The 18266-nt window shown below is 36.1% G+C and overlaps 10 protein-coding genes across 10 annotated transcripts; 5 read left to right on the top strand and 5 right to left on the bottom strand.

The window, feature by feature from the left end:
• Positions 1-331: 331 nt before the first annotated feature.
• NEPG_02212 (uncharacterized protein) lies at positions 332-1429 on the top strand (the record flags this gene model as incomplete). Its single annotated transcript, XM_013204585.1, has 1 exon — positions 332-1429. One exon carries the CDS (start codon positions 332-334, stop codon positions 1427-1429), a length of 1098 nt encoding a protein of 365 aa, XP_013060039.1.
• A 346-nt stretch (positions 1430-1775) lies between these two features.
• Positions 1776-3685, bottom strand: NEPG_02211 (uncharacterized protein; the record flags this gene model as incomplete). The annotated part of the gene is made up of 1 exon (XM_013204584.1): positions 1776-3685. One exon carries the CDS (start codon positions 3683-3685, stop codon positions 1949-1951), a length of 1737 nt encoding a protein of 578 aa, XP_013060038.1. The 3' UTR covers positions 1776-1948.
• A 60-nt stretch (positions 3686-3745) lies between these two features.
• Positions 3746-5005, top strand: NEPG_02210 (uncharacterized protein; the record flags this gene model as incomplete). Its single annotated transcript, XM_013204583.1, has 1 exon — positions 3746-5005. One exon carries the CDS (start codon positions 3746-3748, stop codon positions 4988-4990), a length of 1245 nt encoding a protein of 414 aa, XP_013060037.1. The 3' UTR covers positions 4991-5005.
• A 967-nt stretch (positions 5006-5972) lies between these two features.
• NEPG_02209 (trehalase) lies at positions 5973-7940 on the top strand (the record flags this gene model as incomplete). Its single annotated transcript, XM_013204582.1, has 1 exon — positions 5973-7940. The coding sequence occupies one exon, from the start codon at positions 5973-5975 to the stop codon at positions 7938-7940; it is 1968 nt and encodes a 655-aa protein (XP_013060036.1).
• Positions 7941-8339: 399 nt separating this feature from the next.
• Positions 8340-9411, bottom strand: NEPG_02208 (ribonucleotide reductase small subunit RnrA; the record flags this gene model as incomplete). The annotated part of the gene is made up of 1 exon (XM_013204581.1): positions 8340-9411. The coding sequence occupies one exon, from the start codon at positions 9409-9411 to the stop codon at positions 8380-8382; it is 1032 nt and encodes a 343-aa protein (XP_013060035.1). The 3' UTR covers positions 8340-8379.
• A 56-nt stretch (positions 9412-9467) lies between these two features.
• On the top strand, positions 9468-9874 carry NEPG_02207 (uncharacterized protein). The gene has a single exon (XM_013204580.1). It carries the CDS (start codon positions 9527-9529, stop codon positions 9677-9679), a length of 153 nt encoding a protein of 50 aa, XP_013060034.1. The 5' UTR covers positions 9468-9526; the 3' UTR covers positions 9680-9874.
• Positions 9875-10105: 231 nt separating this feature from the next.
• Positions 10106-11710, top strand: NEPG_02206 (uncharacterized protein; the record flags this gene model as incomplete). Its single annotated transcript, XM_013204579.1, has 1 exon — positions 10106-11710. The coding sequence occupies one exon, from the start codon at positions 10106-10108 to the stop codon at positions 11564-11566; it is 1461 nt and encodes a 486-aa protein (XP_013060033.1). The 3' UTR covers positions 11567-11710.
• Positions 11711-11939: 229 nt separating this feature from the next.
• Positions 11940-13791, bottom strand: NEPG_02205 (uncharacterized protein; the record flags this gene model as incomplete). Its single annotated transcript, XM_013204578.1, has 1 exon — positions 11940-13791. The coding sequence occupies one exon, from the start codon at positions 13789-13791 to the stop codon at positions 12874-12876; it is 918 nt and encodes a 305-aa protein (XP_013060032.1). The 3' UTR covers positions 11940-12873.
• Positions 13792-14164: 373 nt separating this feature from the next.
• NEPG_02204 (uncharacterized protein) lies at positions 14165-16276 on the bottom strand (the record flags this gene model as incomplete). Its single annotated transcript, XM_013204577.1, has 1 exon — positions 14165-16276. The coding sequence occupies one exon, from the start codon at positions 16274-16276 to the stop codon at positions 14177-14179; it is 2100 nt and encodes a 699-aa protein (XP_013060031.1). The 3' UTR covers positions 14165-14176.
• Positions 16277-16892: 616 nt separating this feature from the next.
• On the bottom strand, positions 16893-18208 carry NEPG_02203 (proteasome 26S ATPase subunit 1; the record flags this gene model as incomplete). The annotated part of the gene is made up of 1 exon (XM_013204576.1): positions 16893-18208. The coding sequence occupies one exon, from the start codon at positions 18206-18208 to the stop codon at positions 16907-16909; it is 1302 nt and encodes a 433-aa protein (XP_013060030.1). The 3' UTR covers positions 16893-16906.
• Positions 18209-18266: the final 58 nt, after the last annotated feature.

Below are 18266 nucleotides of genomic sequence, written 5' to 3'. Positions count from 1 at the left end.
ATTTAAAGACTTTGTATACATTTATTATGCGGGAATAAAAAGAATTTAAAATATTCTAAAAGGAAAAATAATATTTAGAGAATACCACAAAACCAAAAAACACACCAAGGAACAATAGGTTATGAAACTGTTGCAAATAATGTGATGGTAACAGAATAATCAGTATTTGGTGCTGCCATGGTATCATAACAACACTTTATACACTAAAATAAAATAGGCGAATAGTATTACAAAACACTTTCTATAGAGGTGGCAACAATCAGAATGCAGATGTGTGTGTATTGATTTTGTCTTACAATTGTGTATATAACCAGACTGCGCCCTTCAATTTATGAAAATACAAATTATTATACTAGCACTATTAATTACAAAGACTGTTCTAGCAGGGCAAAAGGGAATTTTTGGAGGGATCTGGATAGGAAAGTCAGACAAAAACAAACATGGCCATCAACATGACCACCACCACCATCATGATAAAAATAACAAATATGGGCATCCTGGAAAATATGACAAGTATGGAAATTCTAACAAATACGGCGGGCCAAGCGACAAGTATGGAAAGAATCCATACAAAAATGGGCAACATTACTCTAAGCCGGGAAAAAGCGGCGATCCAAAATATCACGGAAGTGGACACAGTCGTATGCCAGGCAGTGAAGATGGATACGCAAAGAATAAGAGTGTTAGCCCACCCCACGGATATTCCCAATCTCAAGCACAGGCAAGCGCAAGTGCAGGGAGCGGATTTTCTAATCATGGTGGGCCAGAGCTCACAGAGTCGGCAGTTGGATCTGGCAGCGCTATTTCAGGAAGCTCCCATTCCAGCTCTCATGCCAGCGCGCACGCTAGCTCTTCATCTAGCTACTCACTAAACATAAAGGACGGACTAGCTGCTGCAAATGTTATAGGAAACTATTACAACACTCTTGTAGAGAGAAAAGGCGCAATTGGTGGGATTTCTCCGATTACTGGAATTATGGCATATCCCATAGGAAATGGATTGTATACTGATTATTGGGGAAAGATAAAATTCCAAATGAACGAAGGAGGAACTCTTGTAGATTCAAGTGGATACTTCTCTGGTGTTCCTGTTGGAACCAAAGAGGAAATTGTTTCCACTGGAGATCTGTCTGATATTGGATTCTATCAGCAAAAAGGACTTCCAGAAGAAGTTGCAAACCAGAACTACATCAGCACAAAGATGCTAATAGAGGAAATCGCAAATACCACAAAGAAAGATGTTCAGCAGCTCCATGATGAAAAAATCGACTTCCAGTTTTTAGACGGAATAATGGGATATTACAAGAATCAGAAGAAGCAGCTTGAATCGGGGAAAAAGTCATGCATGACTGTCTGTATCTGCAGCAATTCAACGTGCACTGGCCAGTGCAAGTCTATTAAGTGTGTGGAGCCAATGTATTTGCTTTAAATAAACTAAAAAACAACTACTTACTTTTTAACAATTACTTCACTATGCTAGCACAAGAAATACTTATTTATACCCGAAACACCTTATCTATTCGAAAAGTCTTTGCGCTTCTAGGTTATAATAAGAAATTAGACTGTATTACAACCTGCTACAACCCAAATTTTAGTACTGAATAATTTTATAAATGACGGAGGGCGCACTATCACATTTAGACTAAATGGGTATAAAGTAGTATAAAATAGTAGAAATATTAAATTGCAATAGAAAGCAATTTTATAGTAAAAAGGAGCAATATACTATCTACTACTATTTTATATTAAACGAATAAATACAAAGTTTTATTTATGGGAGTTTTAGAAACAATTATTCAAAGACCAAAAACTAAATAAGCCTTGATTATAATCAAAAATTGGGTATCCGTATCTTGTAAAAGAAGTCAGATTATTCAGGCGCTGCTTTCTTTGCAATGGCAGCTGGATACAAAACATTTATTATCTAGCATTCTGGCCTATATTTAAGCTACTTCTTCTTAAGCAGGTCTTTTAATGTAGATATCTCCTGCTGGCCTTCTTTTTGCTTTTGGTCAGACTCATTTAGTTTTTGCTCATATACATTAAGCTTTCTTCTTAGTTCTGCAATGATATGAGAATATTCCTGTGATTTGTCTATTGTTTGTATAGGAGCTGTTGCTTTTGTAATCGTGATATACTTTGTGGTTATAATCGGCTTTTCGACTGTTTCTGTCTGAATATTGTACACTGGCTCTATTTTAGTGATGGTGGTAGGGCTTAATGACTTTGTCTTAGTTTCTGTTACTGTTTTTAGTTTTGTTTCTGTAGTAGTTTGTGTTAAAGTCATCAGTTTATTTTTCTGCACGGTTTTTGTATTTGTTATCGTGCGTGCGGGTGGAGTACTTGTGACTGTTTTGTATTTCGTTTTTGTATGATCAACCGTTTTTGTTTCTGTGGTTGTTTTGCTAATGATCAGTCTCACCTGGTTTTCAACGGGAATGCTGACCGTCTTAATAAGTGTAACTGGCGGGAGAACAATAGAGGACACGCTTGTTGTTGTAACTGTTACACTGTTCGTTATCGGCACCTGAACTATTCTTTCAACATCCACAGGAACTGTTTTCTCTACTGGTTTAGGAGTTTTGGTTTTTGTCTTGGTTTGAGTTTTTGTCTTGGTTTTTGTAATGGTTTTGGTTTTTGTGAGAACAACTGGGGTTCCTCTATAAGTTAAGTATTTTGTGGAGGTAGTTGTAATTTTTGGGAGCGTTACAAACGATGTGATCTTAGTGGTGATTGTCTTGGGCGGCGATAGGGGCGTTTCTTCTTTTGGTGGGAGAGGTGGACTCGGCTCTTTTATACTCGGCTCTTTTATACTTGGCTCCTTTGGAACTTTGTTCTCTATTGTATTGTTAGATCCTGGGGGAAGCATAACATTCACTTTTTTCACTTTATTGTTAGAATCGTGGAACTCAACAAGAACGCCAGGCTCGCTATAAAGAGGAGTTATATTAACATACTCATTGTACATAGTAGGCTTTACTTCAACTGTTTTAGTTCGCGTGCGCACAGATGTAATAGTTATTGGAACAGGAGAGGACTTTTCTGTGCTGGTAACTGTTTTAGTTACAGGAGGAGAAGGGACTTTCACTGTAGAAGTATGTGCTGGCTGCGTAATTACCTTAACGCTTTTTAAAGTCACTGGTTGTATAATGGGAGGAAGAGTGATTTTTTCCATAGTTGTTACTTTTAAAATGTCTGTAACAGTTTTTGTGGAAACCACGGGCGGTGGCGTGACCGTGATTGTTCGCCTGCTTTCAACTGTTACAGGCACTTTTTTAGTTACTGTAGAGGTTAATAGAATTGTTCTTCGGGTATGCCTAATTCGGGTTTTTGTCTCATATATCGTGCTATAATTAATTTCAGTAAAGGTGCTATAAATAGTTTTAGGATCTGCAGCAATCGTATATGTATATATGGGCTGCGCGGGTTGCTCCTTTGGAATGAATACAATCTTCTTTTCCTGTGTTAGTGCAGGCAATGGATGTCGTTGTACAATTTTATATGGGGAAGTTCTGTTTGCAAGCACTGGATTTATATAATTCTGGCGCATGCACAGAATAGCACAAACCCCGGATGGATTCACGCATGAGCAGAGTGAGTTAATAGAAATAGGAACGGCGCCGGTCTCTTTACTGCTTAAGCTTATAATTGCACTGAATAAGAGCAGAATTCTTATAAGATGCATTCTTCAATACAATGTCATGTCTAGATATATACAAAAACAATACGAAACTAATTGTTTGCTATGGAGATTGCATGTATAAATATATCTGTAAAAAAACAACACATGAACAAAGTCAGGTTGGCAATGACAATAGGCATGCTAATGCTTGCAGATACTGCACTTGGAAAATATATAGAAACAAAACTTGATCTTGTGACTATGTCGGATAGCTCTGCTAGATTATACAACGGAATAAAGCAAAGCAACGAATGGATCCTTAGAAATGGCAACTCTGGGTCAATTCTTAATTTAACAAACAAAAATGCAGACCATGACGAGTGGAGTCTGGAGATCAAATTTAAGGCGCCTCAGCTTCTCCACCCCGAGTTTGCAGGGCTATACTTTTGGTACACTGAAGAACCCATAAAGCATGGGGGGTTCAAGGGAGCAAGTGGCCGATTTAATGGGGTTATGGCTGGGCTAGAATTTATTGGCAAGTCTGTGGACATTGTAGTTTCAGTAAACCACGGAGAGAATGACTACACAAACCTAAAGCCAGAGGAGACAGAGCTCAAAGACTCACCAGATCCTTCTATTTTTAAGGGCCATACAGATCTTATCTTAAAAATCATCTCTACAGCAAAGAACTTCAAAATAGAGGTCTATGATGCAAATCGGAACATGCTGTATGACAGAGTAAGATATACTTCCATGACAGAAATAGGATCTCGGCTTTCTGGAAAGTACTTTGGTCTTACCACGGATTACTCAAGCACCAAAGGCACTGAAAATAATGGATTTCACCTGCAAGGACTTGATTTGTTTGAGAGAGAAGAGACTGAAGAGTATGACCCAGATACATACCACACCGAGGTTGCAGATACAACTCCTCGCCTACCTCATGAAATACCACATACGAATGAAGAAATTCAGCACACAATCTCTGGCATTGAGCATCTTACAAAGTACCTGCGGGTTGTTTTAGGGGATCCTCAAAGCAGGCCCGTTGCAGAGAATGTCGTATATATTAAAAAGCTCATAAACTTCCAGAGTGCACATACGCTGGAAATCAGGGATGAGATTAAAGCTATGGTGAAAATAAGTAAAAAGCATGCAATGGAAGAAGATGCCCACAGACAAGAGCTATTCTACCTAGTGCAGAATATGAGTGCGAAGCTTGCTGAAATGTCAAGAAAAGAAGAACTTGAGCCAAGAAGTAGAAATATTCCCATCTTTGGTTTGATTGTTTTGGGATGCAGCCTGTTTGCAGGTGGATTTGTGCTGGGAAAGAAATTCTCCCCAATCAAAAAAATCTCTTTGCACTAGCTTTCCCTAAATAAATGATATTCCAGTTAACATTTCTAAATTTCCAACTATTTTTCATGTAGATAAATTTATCTTACTGAAAATTCACACAATATAAAAACAACATAGCTTATTCGTCATATATGCACTACCAAAGCACACACAATATATTAAAATGCAGTGTTAAATACCACAGAGAGTCTATAATTCTAAATAATATTAATTTTTTATAAAATTATATATACCAGAAATATTACAACCAGTTACTTTTCTAATTTTACAACTTAAATATCTAGAAATAGAATAGCCAGCATAAGTAAAAATGACAATTCTTCAAAATAATTTGAACCAATTCTTTCAATATCCTATGAATATTTGTTCTATTTATGCAGTAATTTTCTATTTACTTTTTAACATTTTCTTTCTATTATCCAAGAATCACTACATGTCTTTTAATTCTATTTAATATGGAATTTCTCAGTGAATAAACAGATATTTATAAAATAAAAGTAAAGGGTTTACATATTTTATTTCTAAATTTATAATTGTAGAATTTAGATTTATTATAAGAACAGCAAGAAAGCAGATTAAGCCATTTAATTATTCTTAAACACATAAATACATTATAACCCGAAATACTTCAAAATATTTTTAATTATTTCTACTCTATATTCCTATAGTACTAAGACAGAATTGTTTAATAAACATCTTAATTATTTACTAGAAGTGCTTATTTTTAAAACAACTAAAATATATGCGTGAATTGATTTATATTAAAGAATCTGTCAATTATTAAGTGACATATGGTAAAGAGAATTAGATTAAAAGCACACCAATTAAAAGTAATGGTCCACAAAGAGAATGTGTCTATTTCGCCTATTATATATATAGAGCAGTCATATAAAAATTATTATACGTCTAATCAAAAGCAGAAAACTATTTATATAATAATGTTTATTTATTATCTGAAATGAAGAAAGCTTATCTTGCCGAACTTTTTTATATGCCAATGGCAATGATGTGCCTTGGGGGGCTAGTAATGTGCGCAGACACAGAGAACGAAATAAGTACAGAAAAAATACTTAAATCATCGCTTATAGAGTCAGAGCACACGCATCTCTATAAAAAAGCAAAAAGCATGTCTGAAAGCTATCCCAGGATATACCAAACTGAGACAACCAATGAGATTTGGAATTTATTTGTAGATTTATGTTTCTATACGGGAAGGAAGGATCCAAAGACCATTCCTGATCTTGTATCTAATAGGCCGTATGAGCAGGTGTTGACATACCATCAAGATATAGACATGGAAGAAAAGAATGTATCAGAACAAACTGATAAAATACTTGAACTATACACTAATTACTTCAAGTTGCCGGAAAATACTATTTCTGCACAGAAGCCCACAGAGGATTCAGATGAAAGTATAAACTGCTATGAAAAAATGAACATTGGGATAAAGAAAATTTGGGACTGCTTGACAAAGGATCTAAGAGAAAAAGAGCCCAAAGAGTACTTTGACAGCAAAATACCACAGAAAAACGATGTTGTAGTGCCGGGAGGAAGGTTTCAAGAGGCTTACTATTGGGACTTTTTCTGGATGGCAAAAGGACTGCTTATTAGTGGAAAAGAAAAAGCAGTTGATGGTATGACTAGTAACTTCATAGACCAAATAAATGCATTTGGGTTTATTCCAAATGGCACGCGATGGTACTATATAAACAGGTCGCAGCCCCCATACTTTGCACAAATACTGCTTGACTCAATGGATGAGTTTAAAAAGCTTAAAGACATTGTATCAAACCATTCAAGAGCAGCGAGCCAAAAATCAAACCCAGAGACTAGTGCAGATTATATGAACCTAGTAGTTTCTCAGCCATTGATTAAAGAATACCAGCCAGCATACCTGGATGACTTAGAAAAACAACTTACGAAGGAGAAGGTAGATGCGCTTTACAAAGAAATGAAATTCTGGGTAGACAGCAGATGCGTTGAGTTTAAAGATGAAAGCGGCCAAAGCCGGAGAATGTTTCGATATGGTAGCAAGACAGCCATACCAAGGGTAGAAATGCTTATTCCCGACTTAATTTCAAATGAAAACTATCAGACAACAAATAAATCCGCCGGGCCATTTGAATACTACACACATATAACAGCTAGCACTGAGTCTGGATGGGACTTTTCCAGCAGGTGGAGACAATACAACACGGATACAAAAATGTATGGATTTTTAAATACACATAATGTCATACCAGTAGATTTAAACAGCATACTTGTAAAGAATTTTAACATTCTAGCAGAAATATACAATATTAATGAGTACAAAAGTGTTGAACAGAATATATACTGGAAAAATCTTGCAAACAGCTTGTCTTCATGCATTGATGATTTAATGTGGGATGCAGAGCACACAAGATGGAGAGATTTAATATTAATGGAAAAAGAAAACGACTACCATTATAAGAAAAGAGAAGACAGTGTATTCTACCATAGTGACCTACATCCGCTGTATATGGGCATAGTAAATGATCCAAATAATCACATTCTTAGCAGAAATGCGAAAAATATTTGGATATCAGAAGATGTTATGCTACCATGTACAAGCACGAGAGAATATACAGAAGAAAGTGCACAAGACAGCCTATGCGGCATGCTTCAAAAAACTGCAGAGGCCGCGCTAATACATCAGAATGAAATAAAAGACCAATGGGATGGCAAAAACGTATGGCCGCCTCTGGTGCATCTAACAATAGAATATTTGATTAGATCAAATAATATAGATCTTGCACAGCGCACAGCACAGAGCTATATGGCCAAAATGAATGAGTATTACATAGCGCACGGCAATCTTCCAGAGAAGATAGAGTATGAAGCCAAGAACACTGGCGAGTATAAGGTGCAGAAAGGATTTGGCTGGAGTATTGGGGTAGCCCAGTGGATATACTATATATTTGATAATAATTTTAAGTAAATATATCATAAACATTAATAAAAACTAGTTAAAACAAAGAATACTGTTTATTAGTCTTTTTGTATTGATATAACTAATGCATTCTAGAAAAAACTAAAGCATAATTAGTAAAATTTTCAACCCAATATAAGATCTGTGGTTATATTATAAGGATTCAGGATCAAAGAATAATAAATGAGAAGTCGGCTAACCACATGGCAATTACTAAGAAACAGAAACAACTATATAGTACAAACACAGCCTGAAAATTACACAATTCCCTTTAAGAGAAACAAACATCTATTGCCTGCGTTCTATTATTAATGGAAAACTGTGTATAAATACTGTTTGTATATTATTTAAAGAAAAGTAGCGGATTTAATGAATAGATTTATTTGAATATTTAGATAGATATTTAGGGTAGAATTGTTATTGTGGTAGCGATTGTAGCATCCCCATATTAGAAATCATCATCCATGGCAAATCCCTGAGCTTGTGGTGCCCCAACAGATGCTCTTTTATACTCGCCCACACGCATCTCAAAGAAATTTGCTTTTCTTCGCAGTGAAATTAGCTCCATAAAATCGAATGGGTTTGGTGTGTTGTAGACCTTTTCTTCATTTAGGGCAATTAGTAACCGATCTGCGACAAACTCAATGTACTGGCACATGGAGTCTGAGTTGATACCTATTAAAGAAACAGGAAGTGCATCAGTTAAAAACTCTTTTTCAATCTCAACAGCCTCTAAAACTATTTTCTTGATATTCTTACACTTGTTTATGAGGTGGGAATGTAAAAGACAGGCAAAGTCACAGTGAAGTCCTTCATCTCTGCTGATCAGCTCGTTAGAGAAAGTAAGCCCTGGCATAAGTCCTCTCTTCTTAAGCCAGAAAATTGATGCAAAGGATCCAGAGAAGAATATTCCCTCTACACATGCAAAAGCAACTAGTCTGTCTGCAAAGCTAGACTCCTTGTCTGATATCCATCTAAGGGCCCAGTCTGCCTTCTTTTTTATTACAGGAATATTCTCCATTGCCTGGAATAAGAAGTTCTTTTCTGCAGTATCCTTTATGTAGGTGTCTATTAGTAAGCTGTACATCTCTGCATGTATGTTTTCTATCATAATTTGGAATCCGTAGAAACATCTTGCCTCGCTTATTTGAACTTCTGAAGCAAACCTTTCAACTAAGTTTTCATTTACAATTCCATCTGAGGCAGCAAAGAATGCAAGTACATAGGAAATAAAGTGTCTCTCATTTGCATTTAGCTTTTCCCAGTCGGCTTGGTCATTTGACAAGTCAACTTCTTCTGCAGTCCAGAACACTGCCACTGCATCTTTATACATTGCCCAAATATCATGATGCTCTATTGGGAAAATAACAAATCTATTGTTTGACTCCTGCAGGATTGGCTCATACACTTCTTCTGTGTTACTTCTGGCTACTGTTTTTTCTGCTTGTCTTGGTGTGTTTTGTATTGTGCTTTCTTGCATATTTCTCATATTTTCATTTTCTATTTATAGTTTTAAAATCCCGCCGGCGGGTAAAAGTCCGCTAAAATATAAAATGCGCGGGAATCTAAGATATTGCTGAACCAATTGGCATAGCATGCCCCCAGTCGGGCAAGTACAGAAAAGAAAAGGGCATATACCGGTAGAAATTTCAACCAAACAAAGAGACAGAATTTTTATTGTACGCCACCATAACAAGAGGGAAGGCAGAAAACAAAAGAACTCACATAAAATATACGTGAATAGATAGCATGTGACATGAAAATACGGCCAACGTTATAAATGCCTGCAATGCCCCGAGATAATAGAATATATTTTGTATAATTTAGGGGATAAGCATAAACATAAGAAAAATAGAAATATCAAAATACTTGCGCATCAGTTAATGTATAGGTATAGATCAGAATATTTATAATTTTGTCTGTTCATTACTGGATAGAGTAGAATGCATAGCTAAATGCTGCACAGCTTAAATAAAGCAAATATTTTTATAATTTTGGGCTATATCGTAATATAAACAAATTGCTGTGTATATTCTAATTGAAACAAACAATAAACGAAAAACACACTAGTAAATATGATAAAACTGTAATCGATATGCTAAAGGCAATGTATTCTTTTATTCTAGGGATTTTTGTCCGAAATTTCTATTTTACTGTAAAATAAAATATTTACGATGGAAAATGACCAGTCTTACTCTCTTACTAAAAAGATAGTTGATGGCCTAGAGAATGACTTAGAGTCGCTGTTTAGCCTTTTGAAGAAATGTGTAAAGGAAAAATTGAGTATTCCTTCTGAAATACTTGTTAATATAATAGAAAGCAAAAAAGCACTTACTCCTTCTAAAGCCCTTTGCATGCGCCTGCTACGGAGTAACTTAGAGTCTGAAGAAGAAAAAAGAAGCATTTCATATTTAATCAGCAGCATTAGATTTATGTTCAGAGTCTCAGAAATGATAAAAATAGACGCAGAGGCAGCAAGTGACTCAGATGACAGGAAAATGCCTGAGCATACATTAGAAATTCTTGAGTCATTGGCTGGGATTATGGAAAGCATTCCTTTAGAGAGGAAGGAGGCAGTTGTTGATGCAATGGAGAGGTGTGGCATTTTCATACTAATTAATCTTTGGTGTGGCCCAAGTCTGCTTAAGTTCTATTCTAGTATATTTAGTAAGATAGAAAGTGAAAGCAGCATATCTGAGAAAGTAGAAAAAAAGGAAAAAAGAAAGACAGATAGTACGCCTTACAGAATTGCAGTAGAAGAGTCCATCTACAACAAAACAACTATTCTTGTGCACAGAAGAGATCCTGCATATTTTATGCCAAAGTATTTTTGTGCCTTCCCAGAATCAACCACGGATGCGTATAGAAGAGTCTTTTCATTCCAGGATGAGTACGAGATATTTCACAAGTCCCTTGTGAATTGGTGTGAAAATCAGAGCGACTTAAAAGAAATAGAATCTGCAACCATATGGCATTTGAATAATTTAGTAAATAACATAGAAGTGCCTACGTACGAAAAAGAGATTTTATTCTGTCTTACTGCTATGTTTTACTCTGCTATACAGAACACTGTAGACGAAGCGGAGTCGCAACTTTTTAAGAGCTATTTAGAGCTAGTTAGAGCATCAAAACAGTGCGGAAGTGCTGAAATTAGAGGAACTTCTCTGGTTGCAGCGCAAAGACTTTCTTCATACACAGCCAAATATTTTTTATCCAGGGCGCTAACTATTACTAAGGAGACAAAAGAGAAGAAAAAGGCTGATTTGTGGAGAGAAAGAGTTCTGGCAATTGAAGGCCTTGCAGTGCTGTGTGATATTTTATCTGAAAGCGATTTGCTTGGAGTCAAAAAAATAGTTGAAAAAGATAGCTCTCGTATTTTAGAGCTGCTAGAAATACAGCCCAGGGATAATGTGAATAAGCATTGCACATCCGTGATTCGCGTGCTTTCAATTCTTGATAGCATTCCCATCAGCCTTTTTTCCCCCTCAAAGCTATCTCTTGTTATGTGGGTCGTTGAAAATGTGAATATTCCCGATAGACAGGTCAGAAGATGGACAATGCAGTACACGCAAGAACTGCCGTCTGTGTATAACCCAAATGAAGAAAACTTTTTGGGAAGAGCTCTCTATTTCTAAGCTTTACTCTTCATAGTCAAACACGAGATTGTCATAGTGCATTAAAATGTATAGGAACTGTTTATTTTTATAAATTTCCTGATGTGATTTCACTTATTACTGCTAGTGCGCATCTAATAAATAAAAGTTAATGGAAGCTAGCCACAACTTATTAAAAATAAATATTATTTATGTCTTGCATAAAATAATTTGGATGCTCATTTAATGCGTTCTATGCCTTCTAAGCTATGAAATCTTCTTTTAAAATAAAAACCATTATCTAGTTTTCTAAAAGAAAACATATATATTTAGATATATATTCTCCAAGCAATGCGGATTAACTTAAATAATATTAACCATGGCACATTGCACTGATTTAGTAAATTACTTGATATGTTGTAGTATGTAGTGTTGTGATTCGATAACATGCAGCCTACACTTTTGACTGATATTATACGATGTAAACCTTCTGAATTCTATGAGTAGACAGTTGTTATCTGACTAAATAAACACCAACCAGCCATATGTTTTTATATAAATAATTTATACATTATTTCTAGAAGAACACCGTGCTCATAAAGAGACATCGTTTCTATCTGTATAACATAGTCCTAAATAGACAGTGATATATCCCGAAAATTAGAATCACATCTTCTCCTATATTTTGGAGTAAACTGAAAGCTCTCTAACATTTGCATCCTTCACGTAACCTTCTCACTGCTAAATGCTCTGTACTTTTGTGCAGAGTACTTCTATTGCCTTATAACCCGTATTAATATCAACTTGTCTCATAATAAGTATTGTTTAAATCCTTCCATTGCACATGCCATTGCATACAATTCTTTATAATCCTGTACCTCTGCTGTGTTAGAATCAATCTGGGTGAAAAAACCTATAATATTATCCTTCTGGCTCAATACGGCGCCTACATCGGCATTCGATGCGGCTGCTTCTAAATTAAACTTCTTCTTTAACTTCAGTATAGTAGCTGTAACAATCTTACTTACATCTACACTTAAATTCTCAAAGGCTTGCTGGTGTCTTCCTGTTCAGGCAAACTTCCTTCCATTACTCGTGAACTCATTTAGGGCGCTTTAAGTTTAGAGAATTATAAATATGCCTTCTTGTATAGTTAATCTTTTCTAAGAAACTTTACACTTGCTGGTGCCCATGAAATATATATTTTCACCCCCTTCTTATTCTATCATCCATGAGTTTAATCTTATTTATCCATTCTTGTAAACTCTTATAAAGCACCTCTCTGGATACTTGCTTTTGTGTCTTTGTACACCTCTCCTATGTCTGGATTAATCATAACCTTTTTAGTGTCAGTCATTCTGTGAACCGTCCTTTTTAGGAAGGTTCCATCCTTGCCATGAACATTTGTTATTATTCATGTAGTCTTTTCTTCGATCTTGTTGAATTTCGCCACGGCACTCTCTTGCCCTATGTCCCCTCTTACCACATCGGTAGCAATTGCTAAAAAACCTTCTATGTTTGCTGTTTGAATTTCGGTGGATTTTTTCTTTTTTTTGGTTATGAATTATCCGACCAGCTTTCTTTCTTAGCAGTCTGTCTAATCTCTGGCACTCCAATAGAAGATTTTTATTTGCATTTTCTCGATCTCCTTTGCCCATATTCCACACGTCTGTAAATCTAATGGGGTACATGGTCTCTTTTAATGCAAATTCTAAGGCTATCTCATGAAACAAGTACTTGAATGGTGCTTCGGTCTGCCCTATCATAATGTAGCACCATTCTTCATAACCACGGCTCATTGTAATCTGTGCAAAGTCTCTGAAACACCAAAGGTTTGCGACAGCGGAGACCCTATTTCCTTCCGAGATTGACAAGACTATTTGCCAAGCATTATGCCACAACTCTTCTGGCCACTCTTGCAGCTGGGTCGAGCTAACATTAGAGATAAGCTCTGCTAATTGGTTAGCCATGGCTGCTTCTATTGAGCCAGAACGTCTGTTCAGCTCCTCTTGTAGGAGTAGTATCCGGGTCTCTGGATTAAGTTTATGCCATAATTTCGGATAGAGCGCTGTAATTGTCTCTAAATTTAATGTAAGTGTGGCTCTTCCTGCTCTAAAGTTTAGCGCAGCTAAAGCTTGTAGAATTCCCGTAGAGTTGGCGCCCTTGGTGTTCTCTTCTTGTGGTTCTAACTGTGTGTTGAAAGCAAGGGGCATGTCTGTTTCTAGATGTTTTCTTTCTTTTATTGCATGTGAACTACTATCTGCCATAGCTAAATCTGAATCTTTATTTACTTCCTAACTTCTTATATAGTTTTCTCAGCTGGCACAGCCAATCAGCATTAGAACCGGACACCAACCTGAAATGTTAATATTGGTTGGTTGGTACGCAATTTGCGATATGAAACTCCCTGAAAACAATTATAGAATTAATATGTCCATAAAAATCAGCATAATAAATGTACTGTTGCTATTATGAGTAAGATTCTATATTTTGTATGAAATGCTGCAAACAACACACTCTTAATATTACTAAAATACACATAGTCTTAAAGTAGTATATTATTTAGTGTAAAATCGTTGTTTAGTTGAACGGTGAAGCAATATCATAATTTCAGTACAATAAAGAAGCTATTTATTTTAGGTTATATCTTATTTAAGTATTAAAAAACTCATATATTTTCTTACCATGCTTGCCTCCCATGGCCATTGTTAGCCTTTCTTCTGATGCTGTGATTAAATCATATAGAGATGTGAAGTTACTGAATATTAGGTCTATGTTTCTGCTATCTACTCCTGGGACTGCCATGAGAGCCTCGAGTGTTGCCGGTGATTGTTTCTTTTGCGAAATAAGTTTGTGTGGTGGCTTGCGCGCCAATGCATTGATTAGTTCTGATGAGTGCCTTTCTATAGAAGAATAGAAAATATAGGTGTTTTTCATGTTTTGCAGCAAGCTAACTATTCTGCCTGTTAGATCTATCTCTTGCAATCTATTTGCATAACTCAGAAAGCTTATTTTTTCTTTTTGTGAAAATTCAATTAGTAGATATGAAGCCCCCTTTGTGTACTCAAGCACTTGTAGCTGTTTAAACAGCCTTCCGTTCTTTAAAGAGGATACAAAATCATCTATTCTTTTTCTTTCTATGTAATATGACTGATTTAGAACATAATCCCCAACTGTTAATTGCTTAAACTCAAATCTAAAGAGGTTATTAAACTTCTGAACTAGATGCAGTGGAAGACTGCTTTTAAGTTCTCGAATATCTATCTGCAAAAGAGGGGCCTTTGGATCCTCTGCTTCTTTTGCATATAACTGCTTTTCAATAATCTCTGGCCTGTTCTGTTTAAGCCCAATTCCATATAAAAATGCATCTTTCTCAGCAACTGTTTCTTGAAGATAATTTATCTCTTCTGATGAGTCTCTTATGTTTATTATTGTTAAAGGAAAATCCACCCCTCTTCTATGCCACCTATTTCTACACATATTAATCCTTCTTAACGATCCAATTGAATAGTTCATTAGAATAATATGTATTGGATGGGCTTTATGACTGAACTTTTTAGGCATTTCTGTTTCTAGTTCTTTCTCTGGCTCTTTAAAACTGCCTTTCTTCTTGGTATATCCAAGCGCTCTATGTACAGTAGAGCTTAGTTTTCTTACCGTGTGTATATTGTCGGCAAAAATATCTACTCTAGAATCTTTTGCGGTGCCTATTGGCTTAACATATTCTGCCTCAATGCTTTCTGTGAAAATCACTGGAGCCGAATTGCTGTTTTTCTCTAATACACGCCGGATGAGTGCTTCCTTTGGGAATTCTTTTTCCTGCAGATCCCCAGCTAATCTATGTATAACTTCAATGCCTGGTAAGTGCAGCCACTCTAGTGCAGATTTATACACTATAGTTCTAGAATGTTGGGAGTCTGCAATTCCATACATACTGACTATAATGCCCATTATGTAATTTATGTCTGTAATGTCTGTGAAGTATTTAAAAAACTCTGCTATAGACGTGTTGTGTAGTATAACCAACGCATTCTCTAATAATTTTAATACTTTTGCTATATATTCATTAAACAGCTCTTTACCAACCATACTCTTAACTTTCTGCTGGAGGTCTAATATTTCGCTCTGTATCACTCTTCTGTTCTGATCGATCTGAACAGTTAGCTCGTTCACTTCCAGCTCACCAAAAGACTTTATTACAGAATTTCTGAAAGATGGATACAAAAATATTCCAGAAGATGGTATGTATCCTCTTGCCACTACATCAGGAAAAGAGTCTTTTCCTGTCCATTCAAACAGTATATTTAAAAATCCTTTGAAGGTGAATAAAATAAAATCGTGGATAGTTTTAACCCGTGGTAAAAAGGCACTACTAATCACTGTGACAGTACGAATATTGGTGTTTAACACATTGTTTTTTAATATATCAGATAGAAATATCTGATCATTAACAAACACGCAGCCAATTTCATTGTAAATTCTTTGCCGGCGGGCGCTTGGTGTCTTTATGTCTATTTCATGTATCTTATTTACCGCATTACACGTTGCACTTCCTAGAAGACTCTTTTTTTTTGCTGCTTCTTTTACTTTTGCAATAAATAATTTAGTGGCTCCTAAGACTACAAGAGTCTCCTCTGACTTATCTATAATAGACTTAAGTATTATCTCTAAACGCACTCCTTTGTATAGCATGTGGATAGTTCGTTTTGATGAAAACACTTCTTTGACAATTCTCTTTTCATGCCCATGCATAGCTGTAAAAAAATAGTTCTATTTTTGTATATAGAGTGCACATGCCTTTTTTATTACCATTTGCTTTGCAACACTAGTTTTATTCTGTTATATTCAATACTAATTTATGTGATGTGTCTAGTTGTGCATGATGAGAAGTACTATTAAGTAAAAATGAGAAGGCTTTCTTAAACATAAAATACATAAATACTATTTATCTTATGGTGTATTATAAACTTACTTTGGGTTTAATTCTTTGATTATTTGCTTTAGCGTGCATTGTATTCTATTATTGGTTCTTTCTATATATTTTATGTGCATCTGTTTGTTATTTATTTTAAACAAAACCCGTTCTATGCCAATGAGAATCTGAAGAGGTTTATTTATAAAAGTCTACTATAAAAATAGAAAATAAAGTTGCCAGAATCTAATTACAACAACCTATTCTTCTTTATACACACACCAATTATATACGTTTAAAAACAAGACACGAGACACAATGCATACAAAAATATATAATTAAAAGCCACATCATAACAACTTAAGACAAAAAAGAACTCATAGTTCTTGTTAATATTGCTGCATATACAAAAATACAAAGAGCGAGGTGTAACAATATAAACCATTTATTGATCTGGTGCCAATTTGTGATTAAGCATATAAAGATGTGGGCATGGCCTCTAGCTTTGTCGCCTGCACTTTTTCTTTGGCCTTTGTGAAATCTTGCATGGTGACCTGCTTTCTTCTTTCTCTGAGCGCAAGCATACCTGCCTCAGTGCAGATGGCTTTTATGTCAGCTCCACTCAGGTCTTCATTGGTTCCTATCATGTCATCAAGAACAACTTCTTTGGACAAAGTCATTCGAGTCGTATGAATTCCAAATATTTTCCTCTTTGTTTGGATATCGGGTACAGGGAACTCTATCTTCCTGTCAATACGCCCCGGCCTAATAAGAGCTGGGTCTAGACTTTCTATCTTATTTGTTGCCATAATCACCTTTATATCGGATGAGGTGTCAAATCCATCCAGCTGATTTAGCAGCTCTAACATAGTTCTTTCTATTTCCTTTTCTCCGCTAGAGTTTGTGTCATATCTCTTTGCCCCAATTGCATCAATTTCATCTATAAAGATAATTGTTGGTGCATACATTTCCGCAGCCTTAAAAAGCTCCCTCACAAGCTTTGGCCCATCTCCTAGATACTTTTGTATTAGCTCCGACCCAACTATTCTTAAAAAAGTTGCAGATGTTTGGTTGGCAACTGCCTTTGCCAGAAGAGTCTTTCCTGTTCCTGGCTCTCCATATAGAATAACCCCCTTCGGCGGCTTTATCCCCATTTCATCATACAGCTCGGGATTTGTGAGTGGCAGCTCTACCGCCTCTTTTATTTCTTGGATTTGGTGCTCAAGCCCTCCTATGTCTGCATAGGTCTCAACCGGCGCCTTTTCTAGCTTCATTACACTGACTAGAGGATCAGTCTCCCCCTCAAGAACACCAACCACACCACTCTCTCTATGGTTCAAAAGAACTGTGCATCCTGGCTCTAGCGCATCCTTATCAACAAATGAGTATATTGGCACATAGTACTCTTGCCCAGAGCTGGTGCTTATAATTGCGTGGTCTTCATCAATAAACTCCTCTAGCGTGCCCAAGTTCATTGGATAGCCCCTAAACCTGTCTACCTCATCTCTTTCTGTTACAAATTTCTCTTCTCCCTCCTTTTCAGAAGAAGAGTTGAAGTACGAAAGAATTCCTTCCTCTAGCATAAAGTAGTCTCTTATTTTTTCCAGCTTTATCTGCCTAAGCATGCACTTGCTCTGAGGATACACTGTGGGGAGCTTGGAGAGAGTTTCTGCTCCTCTCATGCGCTTCTTCTTTTTTAGGTTTAAGTTCTTCTCTTGCTGGTCTTTTGGTGCCTGCGATGACCCGTTTGGTGAGGATTGTTGCTGTCCCATTACAAAAAGAAAAACAAAGAAATTAATAAAGAATAAACACATTAAAATATTCAAGATA

This window comes from Nematocida parisii (genome assembly GCF_000250985.1).
Source record: "Nematocida parisii ERTm1 unplaced genomic scaffold supercont1.6, whole genome shotgun sequence".
NCBI lineage: Eukaryota > Fungi > Microsporidia > Nematocida > Nematocida parisii.
The sequence above is the reverse complement of the archived record's forward strand: the minus strand, read 5'-3'. Positions and strand labels throughout refer to the sequence as shown.